A 14896-nucleotide genomic window follows, 5' to 3' on the forward strand; every position below is an offset into this window, starting at 1 on the left:
TCCTTGCCTATCCTGGTCTAGTTAACCTCAGCCAAGGTTTTGGAAAAGTGCCTGTACCATTGGCCTCCCTCTGTTTGGGTGGGGTGGAGGGTGCAATCACCTGGTTTTCCATTCTCAGTCACTCCGGTGTCCTAGAATCATCCTGTCATACAGCACAGAAGGAGAACATTCAGCCCATTAAGTCTGTGCCAGCTCTTTTGAAGACCAATCCAGTTAGCCCTGTTCCCCTGCTCTTTCTCCGTTCCCCTGCTATTTTTTTTATCTCTCAAGTATTTATCCAGTTCCCTTTTATTTTTGAAGGCTATAATTGAATCAAGCAGTGCTTTCCAAATTGTAACCACTGATAGCATATGCAACTTTTTCCTCATGTCGCCTCTGGTTCTTTTGTCAGTCACTTTAAATCTATGCATCCTGCTTATCTACCCTTCAGCCAACGTCCAGTTTCCCAGTTGACACGGGTTTATGCTCTGCTGCGCTGCCTTTCAGGACAGGGAAACTGTCCAGCGCCCCCAGATGAAGACTGACCGCTTTGCCTCTGTAACGGGAGGGATGACTGGGACCTGTGAGACTCGTACCCCAGCAGGAGTTAGCACCTTCAGGAGCAGGGGCGGGGGAGAACAGTGGAGTCTGTCCTAAGGAACACTTCTACCCTTTACTCACTTTGCTGTAGTTGTTACTTGTTGGAGAGCAGGAAGTCTGTTCAGAAGTTCACCCTGACTTTGGTGATCTCCTGCATGATGCTTACAAACTCAAGATGGCTCCTAAGCAGTTTACACCTTCGTAATTCAGCCTTTGTCGACCACTGCTTTAGATATTGAATCTTTAGTGACCTTAGTATGGAAATAAGCCTCCACAACCGAAGTAGCCAGTATTAAACTGGAATCTTTTTGGTTGGCAAAAATACACTTAGCATAAAGTGTTTGAGCTTCTATACTGCCTTCCCCTGTTGACTCATCAATGTACATTGCCTGTCTTTAATCGCAAGATCCCAAGACAAAATGCTACTGACCACAGTGAATCAGTTGTCACAGCCAATAAATTGTGTTGTCACAGGGACTTTGTGAAGTATCTTACGATATTTCATCTTCCCAAACTCTCTTTATCCAGCAGTGAAATTATAGATCGTGTATAAGATAGAAATTTGGTTGTGGTTAGAGAGATCTTTGAAGCTGTACCACTGAGTGAAGTACAGGTGATTACAGCTCTGGTGAGTTGACAATGCTGCAAAAAGTACCATCTGTGAATATTAATTCTTTATCAGTGTGCTGCCATAGTTTGACTGTCCACTTGTATATGCATCCACCACTGCCATTGCTTGCTGGTAAATGCTCTTGGTATATGAGGGGACCCTTGTGTGGCTTGCAATCTCAAAAATACTGCAGCAAATGGAGTCTTTCTTTACCCCACTGCATCTCACTCTTCCTCTCACATTCTCTCTCCCCCATCACTGTCTCTCTCTCTCTCCCCCATTCATTTTTTTTCCTTCGCACGCACTCTCTCTGTGTCTCTTTCTCTCTCTCTCCCCCATTCACTTTTTTTCCCTCGCGCACGCACTCTCTCTCTTTGTCTCTCTCTCTCCTCCATTCACTTTTTTTCCCTCACGCGTGCACGCTCTCTCTCTCTCTCTCTCCATCCACCACCTCCGCATTCGCTTTCTTTCTTTCTCATGGTGGTGGTGGTGATGTCTTCGGTAACTTCTATGCTAATCACTGCGAGGAACCCAGTTTTTCCCCCTTTAACTCTTCAAGTACCTGTTTCTTTTCTTTTTCAGCACAACTTAGTGAAATAAATTCCCTTGCGCTTATATGAAAATCAGTGGCGTTTTGAAAAATTAAAAACTACCTGTACAAAGGTGAACAAGCGAATGCTGCGCATTTGCAAAGCAAAGTTATTTTTTAAAAAATAGCCAAACGGAAATCAAAAAAAGATTGTGATAACATGTGTTATCCACATAAAATCTTCCCTATTCACACGCCTTCCGCAAATTTTAACTTCACTGCACTTCGACTTACTGCGTGGAACCTACTTTTAATGGAATGAATACCTGTTTAGCTATGTGTTTTCTTAAATAATCTTTTGCTGCCCCTTTACAGTACTCTGTGGGAAAGTGTGAACTTGGCTAATTAGTACACAAGGTGTGATTATAACTTGGCTCAGTCTTATGGTGTTGCATTAGTTGAAAAAGTTTAACTCTTGACACCTGCATTTTTGCTATTGCTCAGCTAATGGATCAAATGCCTTGGGCCACATTGAGTGCTGACAGTCTCTGTGTTAATGTCAGCCAGTTCACAGCATCTTGGAGACCCCTTGTTTACTCCCTGTGACCGTGGGCTTTATTGGCATAAATTTCATGGTTGTGAGCTGAATTCTTATCTGAAGGTGTTGACTCGTGCTGGGGTACCATGCCGGGAAAATGTCTACGATTGAACTTTAGTCATCTTGCATCTAAGCAGTAACAATTTGCATTTATATAGCATCTTCAGAGTAGGAGGATGCCCCAAAGCGCTTCGCAAATCAGGCTTGAGTGAGGCCCCAGTTCGAATAAATTTGATGCATTGTGAGGCTCGCTATGACGACTGGCCACTTGTTGGATGCACTGTCAAGGAATGGATACTCTTCACAGGCACATGTTCCCATGCTTCATTAATTAGCCACTCTCAGGCCTCAGCTTGTGTCAGTAATCTATTTGGACTGACGTCTGACCTGCCATTGTCCTTGTTTACATGTGTGCACTTACCAGCAGAGGAGTGAGAGCCCCTATATATTTCATCTTTTATGATCCACTTCAGTGTACCCTCAACTAAGGATGCAAGATTAATTATGTTGTCCCAGTTACTGCCCTGGCTAAAATTAGCTGGCTTAACTCCAACTAGTTGTTAAACTTCCTGATGTATATAGCTCACCTCCATATGGGCAGTGTCTTTACATAAGGTAACTAGTGTCTAAGCTGGACTAAAGGTCTTGAGACATTTCATTTTGAAAAGGTGGTAAATAGAAGTTGTATGTTCCTGGGAAAGTGTGCACAGAGTTAAGAATGAGTGATTGAAATGCCAAAGAGAGACACGCTTGGGAAAAGCATGTTCCGTTGCACTGACTCCAACATAAATCTTATAAAGAGACCTTTCTGTACTGTATAGCCTTTGGATCTTGGCTCTTAATGCCATATGGGACATTTTGTAGCTTCACCTGCCAGTGGCATTGGATACAGGGCAATGTCCTTAGAGGCCAGCTTCACCTAGTGCCCCTATTGTCTAAAGTTGCCTCTGGTGTTCTGCCATTTTGCTTCAGCCTGCTGGTTGGGTGCATTTGTGATTCTCCGTGACACATCAGCAGCATTGTGCTTCTGTCAATGTAGAGAGAGAGGGTGTGGTTAGGGGACAGTGTCAAAATCAGGCTCAGGGTTGTTTCAGTAGGGCACACAGTTTTCTGCTAACTCAGCAAATCAGACAATTTTCCTTGGTGGCTCTCTCAGCTACTGAGTTCCTTCAATGACAGGTGTACCAGTTGAAGTAAACAGCTCTTCCCTTGTTTATTCTTAAACACAAGAGGTTTATTAAATAAGAACTTCAAATAAGCAATAAGCATCACCTAATGAGTAAACCAACAGAGGACCTGCCCTGTTGTGTTAAATTACATTGCTGCTGTACCAAGGCATTAATATCTCCATGTTACAGTGAGGGGGCGGGGTGGAATTACTTATTGGAGGTAGGGAGTACCGATATAATCTGCCTATAAATATGTTTTTATTAAGAAAAGTACTTTGCTTAAGTCCTCTCACAAAACCAGTATTTCTGCTGCCACTGGGGCTTCTGTAGGCAAAATAGTGCTGTTTCAGGAGCAAATCCTGCTGTGCTTCACAACTGCAGAAATCTGTAGGGTCGTTTGTGGCTTTGTGCCAAAGGTGGTTATGAGCAAGTTTCTGTGTCCCCTCGTGTTTTTATGCTAAATCTCTTGAAGGTCTGTGAGCTTCTGGCTTTAAAAGGCTCATTATTCAATTTCTAGTTTCTTCTGACTATATTGAGATGTTTAACTTAGAATAGGCAAGAAACAGTTGCTAATAATGTGGGCTGGCACCATAGTAAGCTCTGAAAACTGCTGTCCATAACTTGCATCATGTTAGTAAGGGCGCTATGACCCTGACCACTGGCTAATGTCTCCAGGGGCCTTCCCAGCCATCAGGCAACAGAAAGAAAGTTGAGAGTTACTGTTAAATAATTATCTTGGCCTGGTTTGGAATCCACCTCCTCAAACAAACAGGATTGTCTCCCTAGAGTTTGAGCAATTATAGTCAGAATAGCTGCTGGTAGTGGGTACAGCAGCATAAAGTGTGGTGCTGGGGGATGAATATGAATAATACAGCATGGACTGAATGGCCTCCTTGCATCACCCCATGTCGGCTCACTGAATTGGTCCCACTCCCACGCTCTTTTTGCCTCGGCTGCTTTTAAAAAAAAAAATTCCAACGATTTCCCGACCGCAATTCCAGCCTTAAAGACTGCAGTAATCTAAAGGAATAACAGCATCATTTTGGGGAGGATGTACAGAAGCTGTTTCTATTCGTGATTGCTTTGTGCAAGAGAAGCTTTGTTCACAATGCTGTTATTTCAATTAGAATTAGAATTTAATATTGAAATATGCCTTTCATTGGATAGTGCTTTGTCTTGTAAGCCAGCTAAGTATTTTTTAACTGATAAGATACAAAATGGAGGAGCAGCCTTAGCTAACAGTAACTATTTTGAGATGTGCATTCCTTTCATTAATTGGCTTTTGAGTGAGCAATCTACCTTTCTGGTGTAGGTGAGAAGACACTTTGGTTGCCGTTAGTTTTAGTAAAGAAGGAAGGTTTTCCATTTCTGCTTGCTTGGATATCTGTTGTCCTCTGTAGTGTGAGGAAACCACAGTCAGTTTATTAGTTGTTGTTTATCCTCCCTGATTAAGTGCTTCTCATCCAAGGACTTGCTGCTCGCAGCCGGGGAGGACAGCTAAGTGACCTGCAGCAAATACAAGTGCCTGGTGAAGCTACTTTAAGGTGGTGGTGGATGAGGTTTTTTTAAAAAAAAAGGTCAATCCTCGTTCCTGCTCTGAATTTTATTCCCCACTCTTCTTGAATATGTGCTATTTCTTCAATGGCCTGGCCGAGGTGGCAACACCGGACTGCAACAGTGCTGCGCAACACAAAACGCTTTCCCCCTTCACCTCCAATTCCCCAAACTATTCGCTAACCCTTTAAAAACAGCTATAGGGTACAGTGGCATGGTGATTTTGTTATCCAGAGGCCCAGACTAACGCTTCAGAGATGAGCACAAATCTCGCCACGGCAGCTAGGGAATTTAAATTCAATTAATTCAATAAAATCTGAATTTAATCAGTGATGGTGACCATGCAACAGCTATTGGATTGTTGGTTAAAAACTTAATTTGGTTCATTAATATTCTTAGGTGATCTGTTGCCCATGACCGGTCTGGCCTATATGTGACTCCAGACTCCCTCTGCCTCCTGAAATAACCCAGCAAGCCACTCAGTTGTATTCAAGAAGGTAGCTCAACACTGCCTTTCCAAGAACAATTAGGGGTGGGCAATAAATGCTGGCCTTGCCAGTGACACCCACACCCCACGAATGAATAATAAAATTGATTTATGGCAAGGGAAGGAATAGTTAATTTCAGGGAATTTAATTATCTCTTCAACGCAAGGTGCTGGAACTTTTGAGTCTGGGATGTGATAAAAACATGATGATTCTTGTATTGAGTGTTAAGGCAGGAAAGTGGCAACAAGTTGAATTTATTTAATGCTTTTAACATATAACACCCTAAGGTGGCTCACAGGTGTATTCTCAAATAAAATTAAGACAGATGGTGAAAAGAGAGATCTTAAGGACTGTCTTAAAAGTAAAAAATTCTAGAGCCTGGGGTCTAGACAGCTGAAGGCACAGCCTCCAAGGGTTGGGCAATGAAAACAGAACATTTTGAGCAGAGCTCAGTGAGTTCCAAATACTGTTTGCCTTGAAGTTACTTGTTATTGCTGCGGTGCAGTTCTGGTTCAGCTGTTAGTGACACCAGTTTGTAACTAGGCCACGGCAGCAGCCAGACCTGGCAAATCTGGTAAGTTGGCTCTGATGGCTATGGAGAAACCCCACGTTCTGAAGGCTGGGTCACCCAGCACGCACCAGTGGAACGTAAAACGCCTGAAGGGCGATGGTAAGGAAAGCCGGGTTTTCTGTTGCTCCTCCATCGCTTTCTGCAGCCATTCTTGGCATTCAGTCACTGTGCTCCCGGACGCTGTTGGCAACTTAACACAGCTATTGCATTGATAGCCAGTTGCTGGAGGGAATATACAAACAGTTCTGCCCCCTGGGTTCTTGAGATGGGTGCCACTAAGGAGGGCAGTGCACATTGTGAGTTTTGAGGAGACTGTCCCACTCTCATCAGTTCATTCCTGTGCTTAAGTGTTCTTGTCCACTTCATAAACACAAGGTACACAGAACCAAGAGATGCAAGTGAAATTACCTTTCATTAAAATCTAAAATTTGCCTGTAAATATAACTCCTTTGGAAAAAATGACATATCTTTTAAAAACTTGCGTTCATATCAGGTCCCTTTATCATGTGATCTTCGAGCTTCTCATTTACAATGGTCTGCCCCGAAATCTTGTGCGAGCGAATACAATGGCCAGCCCAGACCCCGTACAAAACAATCTGACAAATGACCAGTTTATTGCATTTGTAAACTTTTTTCAAGAACATGCTTTTACATTTTAAAAGTTCCTAGAGAATGCAGTTAGACCTCTGTTTAATCTCTCTCTGTTTTGTTTGTTCTCTTAAAAAGCGCCCTTCAGTTTATTTTGAAGGAGGCATCGAATATTTTTCTCCAGAACTGCATATTTAAATAAAACTAGCTACAGCGCTCAAAAGGGTTAACTCCGCCTTGCTATATTGAGAAAATCTTGTCGGTATTGATTAAATAGTTGAAGGCATTCTTTGTACATGAAGTTTTTAAAACAAAACTGCTGAAAATGGTGCCAATTTTATTATTGTTTTCTGTCGATTTTAAAATGTTTTGTGATCTCATTAACAGTCTGGTCTAATTCTGTTGTGTATAATCTGGGCCTCATGCCCCCTTTGGATGAAGGTTTTTTTTTTCTGCAACACTTTTTATTTGATGCTTTGTTGCCTGCCGTATTTTTTCCCTCTACCATATAAATACAACTGTAAGTTTGTCATCAAAGTACTGAGCATAATGCTTTCATTTTAGCAAGCGATTTCTACTTGTGGTAAAAGTCCTTTGCGAAATGGAGACCAAGTTTGAGTTGGGTTTCTGTGGATGTTTTTTTCCTCATGCCGCTGATGAAAATATACTTTTAAAATGAAAGGGAATTTTCTTTTAATATAGAAAGGTGTGTCAGACAAGTGATTTTAAAAAGTCATCGACCTGAAACACTAACTCATTCTCTCCACAGATGGTCCCTGGCATGGGTTTTTCTAGCATTTTTTGTTCTTATTTTATATAAGCAATATAATTGCATGGTGTAGAGAAACTTCACCAAAAGTCCAACTATTGTTTCAAACAGTTCAAGGGAAGCTAGGTACGGAGTAGGTTATGTTGATAGGTAGGTGAAGGAGGCTTGAGTGTAGCATAAATATCAGTAGGTGCCTGTTTGTGTGCTTCTGCACATGGACCACAGCGGTTCAGGAAGGCAGCCCACCACCACCACCTAAAGGGCAATTAGGCATAGGCAATAAATGCTGGCCTAGCCAGCAACGCCCATATCCTTTGAAAAAATAAAATAAAAACCATGTATTACTCCGCTTTATTTAAAATTTATCACAGAATTGTGCATAACATTGGAGCTAACCAATCCTTTTTTCCTTTGATTTTGTATCTACCTAAGTGTTCAGCTTCCTCTTAAATATCATAATTATATACAAATGAAGATGGTTGTGGTTGTTGGAGGTCAATCATTTTTGTCCCAGGACATCACTGCAGAAGTACCCCAGTGTAGTGTCCTAGGCCCAACCATCTTCAGCTGCTTCATTAATGACCTTCCTTCCATCATAAGGTCAGAAGTGGGGATGTTTGCGAATGATTGCACAATGTTCACCATTCACGACTCCTCGGATATGGAAGCAGTCCATGCCCATATGCGGCGAGACCTGGACAACATTCAGGTTTGGGCTGATAAGTGGCAAGTAAAATTCATTGACCGTCTCCAACAGGAGAAAATCTAACCATCTCCCTTTGACATTCAATGGCATTACCATTGCTGAATCCCTCACTATCAACATCTTGGGGGTTACCATTGACCAGAAACTGAACTCGACTAGCCATATAAATATTGTGGCTACAAGCGCAGGTCAGAGGCTGGGATTTCTGCAGCAAGTAACTCAGCTCCTGACTCCCCAAAATCTGTCCACCATCTACAAGGCACAAGTCAGGAGTGTAATAGAATATCCTCCACTTGCCTTGAGTGCAGCTCCAACAGCACTCAGGAAGCTTAACACCATCCAGGACAAAGCAGCCCGCTTGATCAGAATCCCATTCACTGAAATGAACTCATCGATGCATAGTGACAGCAGTGTGTACCATCAACAAGATGCACTGCACCAGCATTCCAAGTCTCTTTCGACAGCATCTTCCAAACCAATGATCTCTACCGCCGAGAAGGACAAGGGCACCAGACGCATGGGAACACCACCACCTGCGAAACCCCCTCCAAGCCACACACCATCCTGACTTAGAACTGTATTGCCATTCCTTCACTGTCGCTTGATCAAAATCCTGGAACTTATTTTGTAGCAGCACTGAGTGTAACTGCGCCACATGGACTGCAATCGTTTACGGCAGTGCTCACCACCACCTTTTCAAGGATAATTAAAGATGGGCAACAAATATTGGACTTGCCAATGACGCCGGCATCCCATATAAAAAAAAATTTTGGTGTTACGTAACCATTTATAGTTCATTCCATTATCATAATAAGTTGGCCTAAAAGCATTTTGCATAATGTCCCCATTTGTGCCCTTTTAACCTTGTTGATCAAACCTTGAAACCTTTAAAATTGAGACTTTCTATTCTCATTGAAAATTCCGATCAGTTTTCTTTTCAATGTATGATTAGTGAAAGTGAAGTCTGTGTGTGTGTGTGTGTGTGTGTGTGTATAACAATTAATTGATTAAGTACTGATGGATATAGCAAAAATAAAGGTCAGAGGAGCCAGGAGCTGTACAGGCCATGGGTTTTCCAAGCCTTTCCGGATGGAGTAGGTGCACAGAGGTTCCCACTTGCGGGTGTGGTTAATCCAGAGATCTTGAATATAAGATAGTCACTGAAAAATCCAATAGGAAATTCAGAAGAAATTATTCAGTGGTTAGAATGTGGAAAACTCTACCACAGACTGGTTGAGGATGCATTTATGGGGATCTAGATAAACACATGAGGGAGAAAGGAATAGAAGGATATGCTGATAGGGGGAGCTGAAGATGGGACGAGGCTTTGCACAGTACATAAACACCATGGCCCAGTTGGGCCGAATGACTTGTGTCTGTGTTGTAATTGCTGTAATAATCTCTGGTTGTAGCAGTGTGGTTAGAGGCACAGGATGTCATGGAGTCTAATTCTTTTTTTTTCATGCTGTGGACAATCTGGGCCCTGAGCCAACTAATGCTGAAAAGCAGAGTTTTTATATTGCAGGCCTAAAGGCATTGCTCAACAGGGCTTTTGTCATTGAATTTTAGTTGTCACTGATTCACACAAAGGATAAAGGAAGACTCCAATTAATAAATATAGTGCCTTTCACCATTGCCGGGTACCCTGAAGTCTTTTGCTGCCAATTAAACACCGTCTCTTGAAGTGTAATCACTGGTTTAATGTAGGAAATATGTAGATTAAGAGAATATGGGATTTTTTTTTTCTCCCTGCGAATGCCAGGGCATTTGAAACTTTCAAGTCTGACGTTGCTAGATTTTTTGGCAGGAGCTGGGTGAATGGCGTTAAGGTACAAATCACCCACAAAACAATTAAAGGGCAGAGAAGGACCAAACGGGCAAACTCCTGTTCCTGCAATGCAATGGGATGAATGACACAATGCACTGAAGAATGTACACTTCCGTCCCAACCATCAGGGATCTTTAGAAACAATTAACTTGTGGCAAGAGAAGTAATAGTGAGTTTTAGTGGCTCCAGATATTTCTTAACGTTTTTGTAAATTCATTAATGGGATGTGGGTGTTGCTGTGATCGAGTGACCCCTGCTTTCAGGAAGATGCCCAATGACATATCACTTTTTTTTCTAATTCTTTCATGGTGCATGGGCATCTGGCTAGGCTAGCATTTATTGCCCATCCCTAATTGCCCTCGAAGGTGGTGGTAACTTCCCTTCTTGAACCACTGCAGTCTCTGTGCTGTAGGTACACCAACAGTGCTGTTAGGGAGGGAGTGCCAGGATTTTGACCCAGTGACTGAAGGAACGGTGATTTATTTCCAAGTCAGGTTGATGAGTGGCTTGGAGGGGAACTTTCAGGTGGTGGTGTTCCCATGTGTCTGCTAGATGGTAGGGGTCGTGGGTTTGGAAGGTGCTGTCTGAGGAGGCTTGGTGAATTCCTGCAGTGCATCTTGTAGATGGTACACACAGCTGCCACTGTGCGTCAGTGGTGGAGGGAGTGAATGTTTGTGGATGGGGTGCCAATCACGCGGGCTGCTTTGTCCTGGATGATGTCAAGCTTCTTGAGTGTTGTTGGAGCTGCACTCATCCAGGCAAGTGGGGAGTATTGCATCACACTACTGACTTGTGCCTTGTAGATGGTGGACAGGCTTTGGAGTGTCAGGAGGTGAGTTTATTCTCTATCCATTTATGGGGTGTGGAATGTAGGCTTTGAAGGCTAGGCAAAGGGTTCAAATGGCTTCCTGCTATATAGTACCATATTTTAAGCCCCTAGAATTATGAAACTTTGAAGCTGTGATGTGGGGAAAAAACTGATGCCATTATTCAACTAGGATTTAATGACTGGATTTCTTGGTTGTCACGGATTAGCTCAAAGGGTACCTAACTTCTGTACTCTCCGAAGGCTTCACATCCTTCCTGGAGTGTGGCACCCAGAATTGGAAGCAATATCTGAGCTGGGGCCAAACTAGCGCTTTATATAGATTTGTCATAATGCCCTGATTTTTGTACTCTCTGCCTCGCTAGCTGAACAGTTTAGGATATGGGAGAATTAAATATGAATCGGTCAACAGAATCACACTATTCTGTTAGAGATGACTGAGAATTCAACATCTTTGGCTATTTGATAGGATTTCAGCATCACTGGCAACGTCAGCATTACTTGCTCATCCCTAATTGCCCTTGAGAAGGTGGCGGTGAGTTGCCGCCTTGAACCGCTGCAGTCCATGTGGTGTAGGTACATCGACAGTGTTGTTAGGGAGCGAGTTTCAGGGTTTTGACCCGGTGACAGTGAAGGAACAGGGTGTGTGGCTCAGAGGGGAGTTTGCATGTGGTGTTCCCTAGTCCTTGTAAGTGGTAGAGGTCACTGGTTTAGAAGATGTTGGTGAAGGAGCCTTGGTGAATTGTTGCAGTGCACCTTGTGGATGGCACACACTGCTGCCACTGTGCATCAATGGTGGAGGAACTGAATGTTATAAGTGGCACATGGGGTGCTGATCCAGGCTGCTTTGTCCTTAGTGATGTCGAGATTGAGTCTTATTGGAGCTGCATTCATCCAGGCAAGTGGAGAGTATTCCATCACACTCCTGACTTGTCTTGTAGATGGTGGACAGGCTTTGAAAAGTCAGGAGGTGAGTTACTCACCACAGAATTCCCATCCTCTGACCTGCCCTTCTAGCTACAGTATTTGTGCGATTGGTCCAGTTCAGTTTCTGGTCAGTGGTAACCCCCCAAGGTGTTGATAGTGGGATATTCAGCAATGGTAGTGCCATTGAATGTCAAGAGCAAATGGTTGGATCTCCCTTGTTGGAGATGGTTGTTGCCTGGCACTTGTGTGGTGTGAACGTTACTTGCCACTTATAAGCCCAAGCTCGAATGTTGTCCAGGTCTTGCTGCATGTGGCAATGGGCTGTTTCAGTATCTGAAGAGTCATGACGGTGCTATTAAGCTGGTGCCAAGAGATTTCTTGACCACCTCCATCCAGTCATTCTAGTCTCCAAATAATGAAAAGGATATGGATGGACTGGAGTTAGATACAGTACCCTGCACTATCAAGGCAGATTACCAGGCTTGGTTTCTTTTCTATAGAAAAGAGAGGTGACCTTATAAACGTCTTTAAGATTAGGAAAGGTTTTAATAGGGTAGATGTAGATAAGATTTTTCCACTGGGCGAGACCAGAACTAGGGGCCATAAATATACTGAATCACTTAATAAAGCTATTGGGGATTTCAAGAGAAACTTCTAATCCAGGGAGTGGTTCAAAGATTGAATTCACTACTACAAGGAATAGCTGAGGTAAATAACATAGATGAATTGAAAGGGAAGCTAGATAAACACGCAAAGAGGAAGAGAATAGAAGGATATGTTAATGGGGTGAGAGGAGGCTGTTTTGGAGCATGAACACTAGCATGGACCCATTGGACCGAATGGTCTGTTTCTGTGCTGCAACAGAGGCACACGAGAGATGGTGGTGGTAGTGGTAATATCACTGCACTAGTAATCCAGAGACCCAGGCTAATGTTTTAGGGACGAGTGTTCAAACCCCATCATGGCAGCTGGTGGAATTTTAATTCAATTCATAAATTTGGAATTGAAAAGCCAGCCTCTGTAATGGTGACCATGAAACCACTGTCAATTTCTTTAAAAACCCATTTGTTTCATTAATGTCCTTTAGGGAAGGAAACCTGTTGTCCTGGCCTGGCCTATGTATGACTCCAGACCCACTGCAATGTCGTTGACTCTTATCTGCCCTCTGTAATGGTGTGGCAAGCCACTCAGTTCAGGGGCAATTAGGGATGGCAACGAATGCTGGCCTTGTGAGTGATGCACACACCCTATGAAAGAATTATTTTTTTAAAAATCGTGTGGTAACACCTTACCACCAAGTGAAGACAAACTTATAAAGCAAACTACAAGACTTGGAAAGCTGCCCTTTTCCTGCCTTGTAGGGTTGGTAAGAAACTTTATAGCCCCTGTTTTCTATATCCAGTTTGATGCAGCACAATAAATCAGAGACTGTTGGAGAAGGTTTCCAGGGGCCGAATTTCACAACAGGATCCTTGTCAGATGTGGGATTATTGACGTCTTCCAGATACTGCACATCATCCTCTTTGTTTTTGGCGACACAAACTATCACTCTGGATTGGCGAGATGCCACGGTCTCCGCCCTGGCTAGGTGAATAAGCACTTCTATGTTCTCCCTGTAATTCGGCACCTCTGCTAGAAACCGTTGCCTTCCGATGAGCTCGCCATACATTTCAGGCAAGTTCTTGAGCAGTTCCGCCAGGGGTTCAATGTTGTAGAACTGCGCCTCCTGGTAAATTTCCTGTACAAACTGGGTTGGTGGCTGTTCACTCCGAAGAAATTCCAGGATGTATTTGAAGTAGGTCCCGTCTCTGTCGACGAAGAGCCTCCCTTTGGAGTCTCTAGTCACTTTAGCATGAGCGCTGCACATCTCGGCTAGTCTGGATCCAGGGTATCTCCTCAGGGTGCTCAGTGTTGTAGTATAGATCTCACCTCCAACGTTAAGATTCATGACTTCTGAAGACTGTGACAGGGGCGGGGAGAGAGAAGAAATTAAATCATTAAAATTTGTCTCCAATTGCTGTGCTCCGTTTGGAGTTACAGGTTATGGCTTCAAGAGCAAGAGGTACACACGGAAGGAAGCCATTCAACCCATCAAGATTGTGCTATCTCTCTCAGAGAGCAATCCAGTTTGCCCTGCTTCCCTCACTCTTTGCCCATACCCTTGCAACTTTTTAAAGTTCTCAAAGTTACAGCACCGAAGTGGGATGTTCACCCCAACTGATCCATGTTAGTGTTTACCCTGCACGCAATCAAATAGTTTAAAAACATAACAAGAAATAGGAGCAAGAGTAGACCATGTGGCCCATTGAGCCTGCTCCGCTATTCGATATGATCATGGCTGATCCTGGGCTTCAACTCCACTTCCCTGCACGGTCCCCATATCCCTGGGTTCTCTGAGAGACTAAAAATCTATCAATCTCAGCTTTGAATGTACTCAGCGATGGAGCATCCACAACCCTCTGGGTTAGAGAATTCAAAGATTCACAACCCTTTGGATGAAGAAATTTCTCCTCACCTCAGTCCGAAATGATCAGCCCCTTATTGTTATGATCCCAGCTGATCTTACCACTGAACAAGCCAGATCCCAGCTTGATAGATCCTAACTTTTATTTTTTTGTTTAGAAACGTGGAGAGGGCTACTGAACAGAGTCACAGGAGTCAGCTGATGAACTTTTGACAAACGAATAAAACATTTATTAAACAAGAAAAGATGAACTATATTACAATACTCCACCCACAACTATACCTTTACGGATATATACAGATTCATAAGGATGATACAAGTTACAAAAGCTATCTTATACCCTAATGATCACACTAAGTACACAGTCCATGTAAACCAATAGGCGACCTGTGGTCAGGCACACCACACTCTGAAACCAAGTGACAGGTGCCATCCCAAACAGATGCTTTGGATCTGTCCTCAACTCCACCCCAGATGCTTGTCACACCTTGAACGAACCGGTCTCATTGAACTCCATCTTTCACACGAGGGTTTCCACTCTTAAAGAACCGGATTTGGAATCTTCTCCCAAATGGTGCCTTTTCTCAGATTCTTTCCACAAGGGTCTACCTCCAGGGCTTTGAACTCTCCCTCAGATGTTCCGGTCCCCTGGATCATCACATGCATTCAGGCTTCCTTCCACACCCTCTC

General features: G+C 43.3%; 3 protein-coding genes across 5 annotated transcripts in view; 2 read left to right on the plus strand and 1 right to left on the minus strand.

Annotated features, from left to right (window-relative positions):
* The window catches only part of LOC144682565 (BTB/POZ domain-containing protein KCTD14-like), a 1380231-nt gene that overhangs the window by 814439 nt on the left and 550896 nt on the right, over positions 1–14896 (plus strand). The window lies entirely within an intron of this gene.
* The window catches only part of ints4 (integrator complex subunit 4), a 445537-nt gene that overhangs the window by 308761 nt on the left and 121880 nt on the right, over positions 1–14896 (plus strand). The gene's annotated exons all lie outside the window — the stretch shown is intronic.
* Positions 13031–13690, minus strand: LOC144682393 (BTB/POZ domain-containing protein KCTD14-like). Its single transcript, XM_078544804.1, has one exon. It carries the CDS (start codon positions 13688–13690, stop codon positions 13031–13033), a length of 660 nt encoding a protein of 219 aa, XP_078400930.1.

The sequence above is a fragment of the Cetorhinus maximus genome, chromosome 7 (genome assembly GCF_964194155.1).
Source record: "Cetorhinus maximus chromosome 7, sCetMax3.hap1.1, whole genome shotgun sequence".
Classification (NCBI taxonomy): Eukaryota; Metazoa; Chordata; class Chondrichthyes; order Lamniformes; family Cetorhinidae; genus Cetorhinus; species Cetorhinus maximus.